This window comes from Solanum dulcamara, chromosome 1, assembly GCF_947179165.1.
Source record: "Solanum dulcamara chromosome 1, daSolDulc1.2, whole genome shotgun sequence".
Lineage (NCBI taxonomy): Eukaryota > Viridiplantae > Streptophyta > Magnoliopsida > Solanales > Solanaceae > Solanum > Solanum dulcamara.
Genome location: NC_077237.1, coordinates 2,237,698 through 2,254,845, shown reverse-complemented (window position 1 = coordinate 2,254,845; position 17,148 = coordinate 2,237,698). Strand labels below are relative to the sequence as shown.

At 34.9% G+C, this 17,148-nt stretch overlaps 3 protein-coding genes across 3 annotated transcripts; 2 read left to right on the top strand and 1 right to left on the bottom strand.

Moving 5' to 3' along the window:
* Positions 1–98: 98 nt before the first annotated feature.
* Positions 99–3,505, top strand: LOC129896965 (F-box/FBD/LRR-repeat protein At1g13570-like). Its single transcript, XM_055972974.1, has 4 exons — positions 99–327; positions 1,786–2,615; positions 2,700–2,855; positions 2,959–3,505. Exons 1-4 carry the CDS (start codon positions 318–320, stop codon positions 3,247–3,249), a joined length of 1,287 nt encoding a protein of 428 aa, XP_055828949.1. The 5' UTR covers positions 99–317; the 3' UTR covers positions 3,250–3,505.
* A 3,521-nt stretch (positions 3,506–7,026) lies between these two features.
* Positions 7,027–8,260, top strand: LOC129896941 (geranylgeranyl pyrophosphate synthase 7, chloroplastic-like). The gene has a single exon (XM_055972941.1). The coding sequence runs from the start codon at positions 7,070–7,072 to the stop codon at positions 8,165–8,167; it is 1,098 nt and encodes a 365-aa protein (XP_055828916.1). The 5' UTR covers positions 7,027–7,069; the 3' UTR covers positions 8,168–8,260.
* Positions 8,261–8,862: 602 nt separating this feature from the next.
* LOC129896948 (glutathione S-transferase DHAR3, chloroplastic) lies at positions 8,863–13,801 on the bottom strand. Its single transcript, XM_055972953.1, has 6 exons — positions 13,520–13,801; positions 12,465–12,555; positions 12,201–12,344; positions 11,246–11,363; positions 10,074–10,214; positions 8,863–9,200 (listed from the first exon to the last, which is right to left on the bottom strand). Exons 1-6 carry the CDS (start codon positions 13,740–13,742, stop codon positions 9,114–9,116), a joined length of 804 nt encoding a protein of 267 aa, XP_055828928.1. The 5' UTR covers positions 13,743–13,801; the 3' UTR covers positions 8,863–9,113.
* Positions 13,802–17,148: the final 3,347 nt, after the last annotated feature.

Genomic DNA, 17,148 nt, shown 5'->3' with positions numbered 1-17,148 from the left:
GCTATAAATCATTTCAAAAAGTAATAAAATTAAAATGTTTCTAAATATAGAACTATATATATTCGTTTAGGACAAACTAAAAAAAAGAAAGCGTGCCACATAAATTTGAACGGATTGAGTATTTACAAACAACTAGTATTTTACTATTATACCACTTAACTTGTTACTCGTATTTAACACTCAATCCCCTTGACCCCTTTCTCCTTTTCAGTGAGAGCTTAAGATCCCTCTTTTAGCTCAAAAAATAATCAGATTGCACACATTGAACAGAGAGGTAGGAGCTAAATCAAGAACAGAAAATTTCTTTGTTAATCAACATGACTCAAAGTAAGTATTTCTCTCTTTTTCCTTTATTTTTTTTCCTTCATTTGAGGTTATTAATTTAAAGCCCTAAGAAACAATTCATTTCCAATTTTTTTATTTCTGTTTTACTGCTTGTAATCTTTAGATAGCATGAAGCAATAATTCATTTCCAATTTTGCTTCTACTTTGATTGCACTTCTTTGAGTGGAGGGTCTATCTGAAATAGCCTCTCTATGCTACAAAGGGGTATGCGTACCTCGTGTCCTCCGTAGACTCCACTTGTGGGATTACACTGGATATATAGTTGTTGTATTTCTAGAATGTGAAGCTAATTTAGGATGTAAATGTTAGAAGTAGCAATTTTGGAATTCTTTTGTTTGGAGATGATTTTTTTTTAAGGGGAGTCTTGGCGTAATTGGTAAAGTTAATGTCATGTGACGAGGTTGTGTAACACAACTTCTTGCAGAGATGCAACACGATGCAATAGACCTTTGTGATCTAGCCCTTCGGCGGACTCCGCACTTATTGGGAGCTTAGTGTATCCGACTACCCTTTTTTAAGAGATGAAATTTGTGAGGTTTTGAATTTAACAAAGCAGCTCTGGAATAAAGGAAAAGAACATGAGAGAATTAGGCTTCAAACCCTCTCAATACCCTTTTTTTAGTAGAAGAACCATTAGTTTGTTCATTTTGTTTTATTTATTTTATGTTTTTACCATATATTTTTTGATTGGACATAAAAAATTGTGATATTTGAAAAATAAAAGTTGAAAAGGGGTAATTGGAAGCTGAAGTTGTGTTTGACATGTATTTAACTTGGAAAAAAAAGAAGTTTTGTGAGTGAAGAGAGAAAAGTTCACCACACCCAAGGGTGTGGCCTAGTGGTCAATGAAGTGGGCGGGAATCATTAGGTCTAAAGTTCAAATCCTAGCTGAAACAAAAAAAACACTAGTTGATTTCTTTTCATGTGTCCTGGCCTTGGTGGATAAAGTTACCTGTACCTGTTGCTAATAGGAGGTGGCGGGTATCCCATGGAATTAGGTAGTCTAGCATCGTCTAATTTCTCTTCTCTGTATTGTTGTTATTACTTTCTTATTATCTTACTCTTAGATTTTAGTATTACCCGTTGTGTCCTTTGCTTCGGTTGTCATATTATTTGTTGTTGCTATTGTTCCTTTCCCCATAATGTTTCATACCTGATATGATATGCTTTACTTGAGTCGAGGGTCTATCAGAAACAACCTCCTCTCTACCTTCACAAGGTAAGGCTGCGTACATTCTACCTTCCCCAGACACCACTTGTGTGATTACACAGGATATATTGCTGTTGTTGCATTGGGGGGGGGGGGGGGGGGGGAGTAGGATGTTATGCTACTGATTGGGTTTGAACACATAACGTCTCAACTGTGGAAGGGCTCACAACCGCCCACCACTATACTTAAGGGACTATTCTGACCTTTTTTAGTCTAATTTCTTTTAACAGATAGAAAAAGAGCTGTTGTTGAAGGGGACAGAAAAGATAGAATCAGTAGTTTACCAAGAAATGTTATGGATAATATCCTTGAGCTCTTACCGGTTCAAGACGGGGCAAGAACTAGTATTTTGTCCCAAAAGTGGAGATATATTTGGGCCAAGCTTCCAAATTTGGTTCTGTCCCACGACTTCTGTAGCAAGTTAATAGAAGAGTCTGAATCCAACTTCAAAGAAGCAGTAGATAGTATTCTGTTACTGCATATGGGGGATATAACGGGGTTTCTTCTTGACACTAGTGGAGTAAGTTTGTCTTCATATGCAGCTATCGATAGATGGATGCTTTATGTAACCAGAAAGGGTGTCGAGAAGCTAACTCTTCGCATTCCAGTTGATAATCCCTATAGACTGCCTTCTTCTATCTTTAATTGTTCAACCTTGACACATTTGACCCTCTCCAACTGTGTCTTCAAACCACCAATGTCTTTTTTTGGCTTTCAGAATCTTAACACCCTAAGTCTGTCATTTTCAATCTTTGTGCCAACCAGATCGTTTTGTGTTATCAAGGCCCCCCTTCTTGCCTGTTTGACCTTGAATTCGTGTTGTGGTACTCAATACCTTAACATTATTTCACCACCAAAGCTCGAGTTCTTGTACATTCATAACAGTCACTACTATCCCTTGCAAAATTGTTTCATGAATTGCAAGAATTTGAGAGAGTTTGTACTTGTATTTAACGGAGAGGTCAATGCTCGAAAACATAATGAAAAATCAACTTTGGAGAAGCTTCTTGTTAGCTCGCGTGCACTTGAGGTACTCCGTTTAGATTCATTCTTTGTTGAGGTAAGATATTGACTTCTTGTTTCACTTGATATCTTATAGTGATGGTAATTTGGTATGATTCTAATTATTGTATTTGCTTCAAAGCTGTTAAGTGCACACATTGTTCCGAATGGGCGTCCTTTTACGCTCAACTGCTTGTGGCATCTATCATTAGGTGTAGACTTCGTCAAAACGGGTCAGATCTCTTATGCTCTGCACTTGATTAAGAGTTGCCCCAATTTGAGTAAACTCGATATTTGGGTAAGAAAAGTAAATATATGTATGATCTGGTTCATTTATGCACTTCATATTTGTGAACATGAGAATCTAAAATAGCTTGGTATTTCTTCATATACATTATTAGGTTCATGCTACCAGCGACAATGCTAAAGCAATCTTGATGTATCTTGACACACCATCCTGCTTGGAACGAGCACTCGACAAGCTAGAGCATGTTGTCATCAAGTCTTTTAGGAGTTCAAAAGCTGAACTGCTTTTTGTAAAGCTATTGCTTTCTTGCACTCCATCTCTGTTAAAGATGTGCATTGTTCAGCTTATAGACATAGACGTTGATATTGCCTTAGAATTGATGCGTTTCCCCAGAGCTTCTCCCAGGGCAGAGCTATTCTATTCTCAACATAAGGATGATCTGTGATTTGAGGTTTGGAAGGCAGACTGATGTTTATCTGTTATCAATTAGTTTTGTTAAACAAGGGATGAATTGGCAAATTTTGTAAAAAAATGTGCGGTACCTTTTATGAATATGTTCTTCACTAGATGTTTTGGAAGCTCAGTATGGGTCGATGTGTTTGATATGATTAGAAGTCTTTTGCTATATTTCTTTGTATTGTACTTCTGATGCAAGTTGCACTGGCTTTTGAAAAATAGGATGTTTGATGGTTTAGCAGAAAGTGTTATTTTGTTCACTGCATTATATATATTGTTAGTTAAGATTCTTGTCACTGTTGTACAGATTGTTGTGCTATACAACTCACCTGCTCCTGGTCTAATTTCCTTGAGTTATTGAATAGACAAGGTAACCGAGGGTCCTTAGGAAACAACCTCTTTACCTCCATGAGGTAGATGTTTGGTCTGCATACACTTCCAGACTTCACTGGTTATGTTGTTCTTTTGAAGGAGAAGGTAGCCGAGGGTTCTTCGGACACAACCTCACCAGGTATCTGTGTACACTATCATTCTCAAATTTCACTTGTGGAATTTCACTGCATATATTGTTGTTTTGAACAGAGAAGGCAGGGGGTTGTGGGAAACATATGAAGCCAGATTGTCAAATGTTACTTTTGTACATTGTGTTCAAATGGATGTGTTACTATGTTGCCAATGCTGTAAAGGGTTTTGGGCCAATAGCCACATTGGTTTTGGGCACTATCTTGGCCAAGTTTAAATTTTATTCACATATAGTATAAAATAAAAAAAATTACTTTCATGTATAATCACTGAACTTTACTCAATTATTAGTCCTATATTGTTCCAACAAGTAGTAGAATTGAGTTAACTCACCTTCAGGGAATCGCGATCCTTTTTCCTTGCCATTATACCACAGGTTTCGTAGTGGAGAAGTTTATAAGATATCTAATGAAATTAGTGTCGGAATAGAGATTTTTTTTTTCCAAAGAGAGAAATCTCAAATATCTGAGGTTTTTTTTGTTCATTAAATGGATGTTTCGGCAGCAAGAATCGTGATTGAGAATTGTTTGATTATCTTTATGAAGAAAAATCAAAATGGAATTAACTTGAAGTTAGACATGCTATTCGAAATCTCAATGAAGTTTAATTAATTTACTGTAACAAAATATTTTTATCACTTTAGGTTTGAAGTAGACAGTTTATTAATCTTACGTAAAATTAACATAAATGAAAAGTATATGAATAAGTTAATGTTAATCATTAAATTACGACAAAAACAATGAGAACTTATAAACAAGTAGAAGCATATTCTTAAGATCAATCAATTAGGTAACACATCCTCATACGTACACTTAAACAATGATTAATAAAAAAACTCGAGAAATAATATAATCACTAAATATAAATGTAATCGAACGGTGTAGACGTGTAGTATGACAGATGAAATTCCTTCATCTTTAATCAGAGATCTCGCATTTGAGTCCTAACTAAGAGTAATGAAACTTTTGACGGAGAGCATTTTCCTTTAGTGGATCATAAACAATAACAAATTCGAATTAATTAAATAAGTGAATTTCAAATATCTATCATGTCGTTATATTTTATATTTTTCATATTTTATTTTTATGTATTCCAAGTATTATTCTAGTTTTCTTTGTGGATTATTATTGTCCACAAATGTTGATCAACATTACAAAGTCAAGTTGATATTGATAGTTGATAGAGTTGATTAAGTTTGATTAAATATTAAAGTTTTGAATTTTCAATAAAATGTGTTCCTCACTTTATATTATGCAATTAACTTGTACAAATTCAGATCAGATCAGATCAAATCAAACCCTTGAATATTATTTTTTTAAAATGCAAATTTCTCCTTCCTTATTCTTGAGGTCGCCCCAGCCCACCCAACCCCTTCTTTCTCTATCTCTTTAAATATCCGACAACAATAATAACATATCAAGTATAATTCCACAAATGAAGTTCGAAAAGAATGAAGTGTACACATCCTTTACCATTACCTTGTGAAGACTGAAGATAGAAGATGTTTCCGATAGACCCTGAATCAAGTAAAACATATAAAAAAAATCGAGAATATTAAGCAAACATAATAGATCTACCACAATATTATTCTTATAGATTTCTCTTCGCTTGCTTGCAAGACTCTCTTTATTTTTATTTTAAAAAAGGACAAGTGAAGTAAGTGTTTCAATTATCTATTAAATTTATCTAAAAAATTAGCACACACATCTCGCCCTTCATTCATTTTCGCTACAAAAATACAATTCCCATAATAAAAAGCATGTGAAAGGACTAAAAGTACTTGATTCATTTCATACCCTTGAATTATTATTCTCGAATGACTTGAAAAGGCGAACATAAAAATTCGATTTTGACTTCGTAGAACTAGTGATTACGTTGTTTATTTGTATAGCCGTTCTCCAATATCTTCCCAAGTTACTAAAGATTTTTTTATTTTTAGAACAGACGACAGTATTTTGCTGATAACTCAAATTTCCCTCTCAACGATGTACCCAATACCCACAATGGAGTCTTCATATGAGATAGTTACAAAAAAGGACCTCCTACAATTCATATTATTATAACAATATCAGTTTTTTCTGCTTTTCTTTTTAATAAAAAATGCTTAATTTTCATGTTGTCTTGTTTATTTGATTCTAAAATTTGATGCCTCCAAAGGAACATCTATGTAGTTTGGGAGTTTGTGAATTTAAATCTATTGTTTATTTAGTTTGTCTCTGCAGGCTATGGAATCTCTGGAATTTGCTGCTTCTTTTTTTTTTTTTCCAATAATTTTTTGTTTTTCATTACCTGCTGATATCCCCTCGTAAAACACACAAAAAAACGCATTCAATATTTCCATCAACATATTAATTGAGAAATTAATTAACTATGATTTAATAATACTTATATATATAAAGACACATGGTATGTATTAATCGAGTTGGATGTTATCTATGGGCATAACTAGGCTGAAATGCATAGACACCCTATTTTGGAATCGCCATTAAAGTTTACAAGTATATCCATTTTGAAACAACTTCAGGCATGTTACATCTGAAATTAGGCATATGTAACTTCATACATTTTCGTTGGAAGTCACGCTTTATCAAATCTAACTTCAGATACCGCATGTCGGAAGTAGTTTTTTGGAGTGGGTGAACGTGCAAAAATAAATAAATTACAAAGTAGGTACAAGTTTCATAAGAGTATACCATGAAATTTTCACACTTAACGACCAAATTCCTTGCTTGGGCATATATAAACAAACAAATTCAAGTACACCTTAACTTTTTGGTCAATTGGTGCAATAGCTATAAATTTTAACAAACTTTGAATATGGACTCTTGTGAATTGTGTGTGTTGAAAATTCATAGAAATATATTTTCTGCAAAAAAACCACCCCACTTTATGAGGATACTTCTCAAGAAAAATTAGAATTGATGACTTCTAGCCAACTTTCGGAAACAGACTCTCTACCTCCACGAGATAGTGATAAGGTCTACGTACACTCTAGACCCCACTGAGTGGGATTTCACTGGGTTTGTTGTTGTTGACTTCTAGCCAACATATTGAAAGCTTGTATTGGAGATGCATCCTAAAAATAAATTGAAAAATTGTTGAATAAAACACTAGAAAACTCACTAAAGTCCAAGTCTTTAATTAAGAGGATAATTATAAACCTTATGCAAGAGGAATAAAAGCATCACTTACCTATGTAAAAGTACTATATAAGAATGACTTTGTTCCTTCAGCACTAACACCATTGCCATACTAATTTTCTTCAAAATTCCTAAAAGCTCATAACAATGGCATTTTTAGCTACCATTTCTGGCCATGAAAAACTGTACCTTTCTAATACCCTAAACAATAACTTCACTTTCAGTAGAAAGTCCCAACCTAGTCAATCTTACAATTTCCTTCACAAAAAAATTCAGGCTAGCAATGTCGCGAACTCATTCCAAACTTTTCAAGTCAAAGAACAAGAAGTTTCATCCAAGACAGAGAAATTCATCTTGCCTAAGTTTGAGTTTCAAGAATACATGAAAATGAAGGCAATCAAGGTAAACAAAGCACTAAATGATGCAATACCAATGCAAGAGCCTATAAAAGTTCATGAAGCCATGAGATACTCACTTCTAGCTGGAGGAAAACGTGTCCGGCCGATCCTCTGCATGGCTTCTTGTGAAGTTGTAGGAGGGGATGAATCCTTAGCTATACCTGCAGCTTGCGCGGTTGAGATGATCCATACCATGTCACTCATCCACGATGATCTTCCATGCATGGACGACGATGATCTACGTCGTGGCAAGCCCACAAACCATAAGGTTTTTGGGGAAAACACTGCAGTTCTGGCAGGGGATGCACTTTTGTCTTTGGCCTTTCAACATGTGGCAACCAAGACTCAAAATGTAAAACCCCACAGAGTGGTTCAAGCCATTGGGGAATTGGGTTCAGCTGTTGGCTCAGAAGGTCTCGTGGCAGGGCAAATTGTGGACTTGGCGAGTGAGGGAAAACAAGTGAGCCTATCTGAACTGGAGTACATTCACCACCACAAGACAGGGAAGCTTTTGGAGGCTGCTGTGGTTTGTGGGGCAATAATGGGGGGAGGAAATGAGGTTGATGTGGAGAGAATGAGGAGCTATGCTAGGTGCATTGGATTGTTGTTTCAAGTGGTAGATGACATTCTTGATGTTACTAAGTCATCAAATGAGTTGGGAAAGACAGCTGGTAAGGACCTAATGACTGATAAGGCTACATATCCTAGGTTGATGGGGCTAGAAAAGGCTCGGCGATATGCCGGTGAGCTGGTGGCTAAGGCCATGAATGAGCTAAGCTACTTTGATTCCGCCAAGGTGGCACCTCTTTATCATATTGCTAGTTATATTGCAAATCGACAGAATTGATAGGCTTAATAGGTCATGACAAAGACAATGTATATACCTTAGAAAACTATCTGTATAAGTAAAGATAAATGTGATGGAACTGAACTTTGTGTCATATTTCTACTTATGGGACCAGGTAAAAGAATACGTAGCATGCCACATAATAGGGTATGTTCGGCGATCAAACCCTGATCAAGTTGGATCATGTAGGAATCTTTTTATCATTGCTACATTAATAATAACAACTATATGTCAGTCGCCAGTGTTTTCCATCATCTATGTAAATTCCAATTCTAATAACATGGATCATCAGCTCGAAAGCTTGTAACAAAAGTATTTCCGCCCAACAGTATTGCACATTAACTATAACTAAAACATATAAAATAAATAAAACACAAGTTTTTACTACAATATCTGTTTTAAGTTCTTTTCTATAATTATGAAATATAAAAGGGCAGCTAGGTGCATGAAGCATCTGGCATTCACACAAAGGGCCGCACCTCAAGCAATATAGGAAATATCGCAGTGCACAAAATTACCCTTGGCAAACAAACCGTATGCAGCAAGGAATAAGTTCCAACTGATTGTAACTCACAGTCTCTCTTTTGATAGAGGAACGTGTTTCCACTGGAAACTACTAATCTAATAAGATCTCTTGCAGATATATTCATCACATGACTAGATTCCGATTATTATACATTAATGTTACGCCAGTCACCAACATCAATGTTTTACTGTTAACATTCCTGATCTGAAAAAAATAAGACTTCTGCATACACACAAGCCTTAGGAAGTATGTATTACATATATAACTCAGGCTATCATTCAGTCAAACAAGGATGAGTATGTGTTTTAATAATAATATACAGGACAAAGAACAGTCATAGAGCCCTCCAAATGCTAGCTTACTATAACTTGCCACAAAAACCTACTCCTCAAAAGTGCAAAAGATGATGATAGAGTTTGTCTAACCCATGACTTTTGGTCGCCAACCCTCAATGACATCCTCTTTTAGTGCCCGCGTGTTGATGAATGATTCCCTGGAGAATATACTCTGAGCACAAAACAAATTCAGGTATAAGAAACTATCCAGTTGGCAACTGTCTCACCAGACCGATAAATGCATGTATAACTATTATCTACCCAAAAAGAATTCCATTGACTCGTCTTTGATATTTCCTTATTTGTTCTATATTATTTTTCCTTTTATCTGTTAGGGTTTGGAGGAGGAAGATGATTTTAGGAGGTACAGGAAGAAGAAATGTTGTAAAGAAAGCATATTAATTGCTTTGAGGATCCCTGATCCACATTCTATTATCCTTAATTCTATTTCTCCATGCACCTCCAAATACTTCCAAGTCAAAGCCGGAGCAAATTTTAGGTTTAAGTGGGCCTTAAGGATCTCCAATAAGATAGAAATTCCTCATGTAAGTCTATAATGAATGTTGCATATGCACAGATACAACAGAAGGTTAGAACTTGATATTATTCATAGCCAATAAAAATGAAAGAAACTATCTAAAACTGACGCTGAGGGGTCAATTTTCCACTAATGACAACTGCCAGTTGTTTGTTTTTAAAATCTATGAACTGAGACATTGAAACTAGTTCTTAGGATATAAAGAGAGATGACAACAATTTTGAGGAAGGCCATAAATCTCAACTTTTGAGACTGACAAATAAAAGAATTTAACAAAGTCGAGATTGCAAATATCTATAGATTGATCATCTTTCATTCATGGGTAACAGAGGCTATGTTTAGGAATTACTGGGATACGAAGCTAAGTTAAGGATCCAAAAGCTGACACAGCTAGCAGTTTCTGCATAAACTGAACAAGGATCTCTATGTACGGAATAGTTATAAAAACAATAAATGAATAAACAAATAAAGATAATCTAAAGAAGGAACTGCATAAGCTTCGGATACCTTCATGTATGATTTCACGTAGGAAAATGAATCTGGAATAGACCAATTCTTATAGTGCCCCAAAGCTATTTCTAAATGATAAAGCTTTGGTCCAAGCGACAAATCAGCAGCAGATACCTCATTTCCGTTGATAAATGGACCCTTCAGTCGAAAACAAAGAATAACTTTGTCAACAATAGATAGAAGCTGGAAGGAAAAAAATCTAGAATTAAACTGTTTGAGAAAGATATGCATAAGGTGGATTTTCACATTTGTGTAATTCAGCAAATTTCACAATTTCTACAAACCAAGACATTTGTTTCTCCTTTTCAGATTTTTAAATAAAGATTCTCTTTTTCCTCAAAAACAAGCGCTTCAATAAAAGTTGTTTTGCCTTTCACACGAAAGGGAGAAAAAAAATGTCAAGTAGTTGAAGGTTGTGACCACCGAGAAGTGCTATATCAATCTACTCAAGGTCAATTTGGGTTCTTTTGCTCATCTTTGATATTTCTCCTTTTTTCTTCCTGTAATACTACTATTAGAGATACTAGCAGTGTTAATGCCACCTTTATTTTGATTTGGAGAAGATTAAAAGAAAGAGAAAAAATTGAGGAATAGAAAAATGAAATGTGTGTCTCAGCCCAATTTGTTCATGCATACTGATTTATTGATTTTCTGCAATGTCCAAACTAGGCCGAAGAAGATCTAAGATTTGCCCAATCTAGGTAACCCCAACAAATTGCAACCAAAACAAGAGGGAAACCCACATTTATCTAACTTCAGCAGCAGTGTTTTAGAAGCAAGAAACACACCATCACAAGGGCCATGAGGCTTGCAGTGAAAAGCAAGAAGTAAAGTGTACGGCTCTTAAAAGTGAAGCACGTAATCTACAGAAAATTTGAAGTCCCATACATATTTGAATTTAGTACTATAATAGTCAAGTTTCAATTAAAATAAATATTTGATATCCAATACATAATAATTTAATCCAACTTCTCAAAGTGAGATTCAAGAATAGACTGTTTCTCATTGAAATCAGCGCCACTTATCTTCACACATGAAGCGACAACCCATTGTTCTCAACACTTCTTCACTTATCACTACAACACATTTTTCTCGGATCCAAGCAGATCAATTTATAAATCTTGGCAAAGGCAATTAAATTTGGTCAAAACCCAAAAACAATCACTTACATTTTCTTTAAGGTAATCATTGAAAGCTGTCAGCTCATCAAGTAAAGCCTGCTCTGTTCCATCACTGGGGTCTTTGCTTTTCAGAAAAGCAACAAACTTCGGGAAGATCTTTGATCCACTACAAGATTATGGAAGATAATGAGAAACAGTTGCACACTAAATTGGCAAACAATTAGTAATTAGATTTTCCTTAGCCAGACACAATATGAATTAGCAGCATAACTATGGCTACAAAGTGAAAGCCGGTCATAGATACATACATCTCGGTTAGGAACAGTGTGAATAAAAAGTTTTTTTTTGCAACCTTATGACTGTAAACCAGATTTTACTATTTATTCAGGAAAATTAGTCACTGTAATAAGAACCATGCCTTAAAACTGCGCTGTCGAGAATGATGAGAAAGGGATGCCATGTCTCCAAGTCAACGCAAGGAAGGGCCTATTTGACTATGGTTGAATTACAACATACTTGTACCTTGAATGCTAACATAGCCCAGAAGATACGATAGCTCTTTCTATGAAAGCTTCAAAGATGAAATTAAATGCATTGGAGGACTTAGTTTTTGGTATAGCTTTGTTAGGCACACTTCTGTAAAGAAATTATCTTGTAAATCCTCACATATGACAAGAGGCACGGCTATTGAAGTGCCCAACCTTGTTCCTTTTTTCTTTAAAAAAAAGATCAATGCTTTAAAATGGTGTGGTTGTAATGGAACTTCACCTAAGGGGTCAAAAGATTTGAAAGACTGATGAAAGATTCAGAAAACGTTCAACTCCTATTATTGATTAAAATAATCACATAACTGCAAGAAATGAACAGAAAAGACTTAATTTCTGAAAGCATTTTCAAAATCAAACTGTAAAATCAATTTCAGCAAGAAGAAGTTATATATAACTTTGCATGCCTATTTGAATGAAAAAACATTATGTCAATGATCGCAACAGGTAAAACCTACACGGAAGCCTTCTCAGGAGGAGTTATCAGCGGAGGTTCAGGGAACTTCTCCTCCAGCGCCTGTGTGATGACATCAGAATCTGGAACCCATTTCTCGTCAAGCTTAATAAGTGGAACTTTACCTTCAGGGCTTATCTTCAAAAACCTAGATAAGTTGTTATCAAGAGAATTTTAATTACTTTAAAAAATTGCAGCTTGAAAATAATACTAATTTAGCATCAAATGTGGCAACAACTGACTTAGATGAACGGGTGTCCAAACTAACCAGTCAGGCTTGTTACTCAAATCAACAAACTTCATGTCATATGGCAGGTGTTTTTCCTCCAACGTAAGCAAAATCCTCTGGGTGAATGGGCCTGAATGAGAAAAGGACAGCAATGTGACTCCAAAATTTCAATTTAAAATGTTGTTCTTTTACTAATGCCACTAGTGCAATAACTTGTACCTATGATTTAACAGGCTAGTCCATAAAAAGGTTAATTAACTGACATGTTCAAACTACAATTCCCCAATGAGCACTTCATGTACTACACCTACCACCAGCAAGAGAAATTCAAGCAGAAAAAATTGTAACTTTGGAGTTCTTATTTCATTTCCTCTTCTTGCACAGGTCCAACTCCATCTATGTTGAGCTTCACAAAGCATAACCATTCTCAAACCCAGATAAAGGAGGAGAATTGCGTAGGTTAATGACTAGTATAAAGTGAAATGGACACAAATCATTCAACCTCTGAATACTGGTTTGAATAAAGAGAAATGGATACAGACAATTCAAATCCAACAACAACTAGTTAGGGAATAAGGCCTAATTGATTAAGTATGTTGTTACCTATAGTATTGTGTTGTATTTTTACTTCAAATACAATATTTATTTTGATTGTTACTTGAATTTTATTGCATTGTATCGTTAAATCAATCATTATGTAACGATGAAAAGTCTCATTTTATGTAATAATTGATTCGGTGTGATCTCATAACCCTTTTTTTTCTCTCATTTTGCCTTTGCCCTACTTCATTTTTATAATAACTCTACCTTGTGCCCACTTTTCTTTATAATATTGTAAGTTCATTAGTCATATTACTGATATGTGGCATTATGACACGACGAAAAACAATGTGATATATTCAACTATCGTATTCATACAAATAATAAAGTATAATACGATAGAATATGTTATGAAATGATACGTAACAACCATCCAAAAACAAGATGTGAAAGGTACCCAATTTTTTTATCAGTAGCAAAATTGTTCTTAGTAATGAAAATATTCTCATAAAAACACTAAGCAATTGAGAAAATTTTGAAAAGGAGAGACATACAGTCGCCGAGCTTGTTAGGAGTTGTAATTGATTGTTTGACGCAAACTTCAAGAGGGGTGTAGACTACAGACGCCATTGATACAGTAAAATCTCTTCTGGGTGCTCTAAACTTAGTTGAATTGGAGATGAAAATGGTGTTTTGGAGTCGAGGGAGTTGAATGCCCGCAAGGTGTTTGATAGAAGTCGTAAGTGAAGCTGCCGATGGTGTTATATTTACCGACATAGTGCGCCTTGTTGCTGCTATTGATGAAAGCCTCTACGCCTAAAAAACGTGGTTGCCCATCCAAGATATGGTGTGGAATTCAACTTTATCTCTACAAGGGCATTTTCGTCTTTCTATGATAACCGTGGTGTTTGGTGCATCTCGATTAAATTCAATGGATATTAGTTTACTATTATGTATCTCGATTAATTTCACTGGATATTAGTTCACTATTATGTATCTTGACTAATTTTACGAGATGTTGATTGGTTTCAATTAAGACTTTCCAAATTCAAACTCGACTAATTTCACTCATATGAGCTTCTAGATCAGTTTTCATGCATCTTAATTAATTTAATGAGACGTTGATCTATTTCAATAAGTCTTCCAAAACCCAACTTTCTCTAAACTCTTTTGACCCAGCACTTTCCAACAACATGTGTAAAGAATTGGGAAAATTTTCTAAGCAATAACATTTTAGTATTTTATAGGACCCCTCAACTATACTTTTAATATTTATTAAAAATAGCTACATTTTTGTTCGTTATGAGACTGATTAATGAATTTATTTTTTTTGTTTAACTTAATAGAATACAACCAGGAAATAACAAATTAGAGAAAATCGGGAAAAGAATCGTTCAAATTAGGTAAATAGTTCTAAAAATATATCATTAATTAAGTTACATATTAGGAGACAAAAATAAGCGACAATTAATAATTACAGAGATTAGTTCTCTCATCTTCCACATCCTCCATTAGCGACTTTGAATTCTCCATTGATGATCCTCCTTCTTCATAAAAAGCAAGACAATTGATCAAGATTTTTGCTGGAAAAAAGTGATCAATATCAATGAAGAAGATTCTGAATACAAAATTGGATTCGTAGGAGATAATCGATCGAAAAAACTCATTGAAATGCATAATTGACAGGCAATTCCAATTTGATCTTCGAGCTATAATCGATCATGTATGCAATTAAATGTTTAGTTAAATTTAATTAAGATGAATCATAAATTAGTTTAGAATAAGTTTCGAATTCAATTTGTTTTGGATACAAAAATTGAAAGTTTGATTTCATATTGAATTTGTATTGAATGAAGAAATTGAAAGTTTTATTTTGAATTCAAAGTGTTGTGGATATAGCAATTTAAAGTTTTATCTCAAATATATTTTGATTGTGATTATAGTTGATTTCATACAAATTGTATATTCAAAATAAATACACTTTAGAATACAATTAAGATCTAAAATACATTTTTATCTTGTAATCTGTTTGGAATACAAACAGTGATTGGTTGAATGTTCTGATTTTTTGTATGTTAGATGGTTGGAATACAAAATAAATAAGAAATATAATTAGCTGAATATACTAAAAAATCTATATTGAATACAATATATTTCTGGAATACAAAACAAACAAAAAATATATTTTTATCGTGAAATACAATGTGTTTGTAATATATTTTTTTTAGTCTTACTGTGATTATAAATTTGTATGTTTGGATGATTGGAATACAAAATTTGTTGGAATACAAAAAAAAGCACAAATATCTTTTCAGATAAAAATCTTTCTCCACTCTTTCTGCTCTCATTTTTTTTACTTAAATCAGCAAAATATCAAGCAAAATGATGTTAATGACTAACTCTTTAACACACGTCCACCCCCTCACTTGCGCCACCGCCGCTTACTGTAGAAATGGCCATTGGAGAGTTCTGAGAGAGGAAATTTTTAGAGAGAAGTTGAGAAGAGGAAGTAAGGTTCTGTATATTCTTGAGAGAAGAAAATATCTACAACCACTTTCTTTCTTATACCCAGCTAACTACACTTAACCATCTAACTCCCTTAATTAATATGGGACCCACATCTTACTAACATCACACATACAAAGCTAACACCACTATTAACTAACTCATTATTTACACCACATACACCACATTATTTACACCATGTGCATATATGTGCACAACACATGTTATCATCCAATACTCCCCTCAAGTTGGAGGGTGCAGAATATCTAGCACTCCCAACTTGGTCATCAACTATGAATGTTGTTGCCTGCTGAGCCCCTTTGTCAATAGGTTTGCTTGTTGATCACTTCTGCTTACGAACTCAGCTCTGATTGTTCCTTCCTTTATTTTATCTCTTATGAAGTGACAATCAATTTCTATGTATTTAGTACGTTCATGGTATACTGGATTTGCAGCCAACTGGATTACTGCCTTACTATCACACCAAATATTCACTGGTTGGTGTACTTGTACTCCCAGCTCCTTAAATAGCCTCAGCAGCCAAGTGACTTCTGCTGCTACTGCCGCCATGCTCCTATACTCAGCCTCAGCTGAGCTTTTTGACACTATTTGTTGTTTTTTTGATTTCCAAGAGATCAATGATTCTCCAAACTTCACTGCATACCCTGTGATGGACCTTCTTGTGTTTGGGCATGCTACCCAGTCTGAATCACACCAACAAGTCAACTTTTGTGTTTGTTGTGATATGAAGATAAGGCCCTATCCTGGTGCATTTTTGAGGTACTTGACCACTCTAATGGTTGCCTCCCAATGTGATATTTTTGGCTCTTGCACAAATTGGCTCAGTGTCTGAACTGCAAAACTGATATCAGGTCTTGTAATGGTGACATAGAGGAGTTTACCTATCAGCCTTGATATTTTGAAGCATCCTCTAAGACTTCATCACCCCTAGCTCCAATAATCCTGTCATACTCCACAGTGGTCAGCTTGCTTCTAGCTTCTAATGGTGTGGCAGCTGGTCTTGTACCTGCTAGGCCCATTTCTAATTTGAACTCTAATATGTACTTCCTCTGATTAAGGATGATACCAGGCTGTGATCTTAAGACTTCAATACCAAGGAAGTATTTACGCTCCCCCAGGTCCTTGACTCTAAAGTCGTGATGCAAAATCTTTTTGGCTTCTTCTACAAGAATACTGTTGTTTCCAGTGATGAGTAAGTCATCTACATACACTAGAATTATTACAATATTAATACTTGATTTCTTTGTGAATAGAGAGTAATCATGTGCACTTTGTGTGAATCCTGCAACTACCAAAGCATCAGTCAGCTTTATGTTCCATTGCCTTGATGCTTGTTTCATGCCATATAAAGACTTCAACAGCTTGCATACTTTGGTCTCCTCTTGTCTCTTGAAACCCTCTAGCAGCTCTATATATACTTCTTCATACAGGTCTTTCTGTAAGAATGCATTGTACATATCCATTTGATGAAGATTCCAACACTTTGATGTTGCTAGTGCAATCATAGACTTCACGGTGATCATTTTGGCCACTGAAGAGAAGGCTTCATGATAGTCAAGGCCTTCTTTTTGGCTATACCCCTTTGCCACTAATCTTGCCTTGGATCTTTCAGCATCACAATTTGTTTTATACTTGATATTATACACCCATTTTGAGC

Coding starts and splice junctions, on each gene's coding strand:
- LOC129896948 (XM_055972953.1), bottom strand. CDS start 13,742: ATGTCGGTAAATATAACACCATCGGCAGCTTCACTTACGACTTCTATC. Junction 12,345..12,464: donor TTGAGTAACAAGCCTGACTG/GTTAGTTTGGAC, acceptor CAACTTATCTAG/GTTTTTGAAGATAAGCCCTG. Junction 9,201..10,073: donor ACGTGAAATCATACATGAAG/GTATCCGAAGCT, acceptor TTTTGTGCTCAG/AGTATATTCTCCAGGGAATC.
- LOC129896941 (XM_055972941.1), top strand. CDS start 7,070: ATGGCATTTTTAGCTACCATTTCTGGCCATGAAAAACTGTACCTTTCT.
- LOC129896965 (XM_055972974.1), top strand. Junction 2,616..2,699: donor TAGATTCATTCTTTGTTGAG/GTAAGATATTGA, acceptor TTTGCTTCAAAG/CTGTTAAGTGCACACATTGT. Junction 2,856..2,958: donor TGAGTAAACTCGATATTTGG/GTAAGAAAAGTA, acceptor ATACATTATTAG/GTTCATGCTACCAGCGACAA.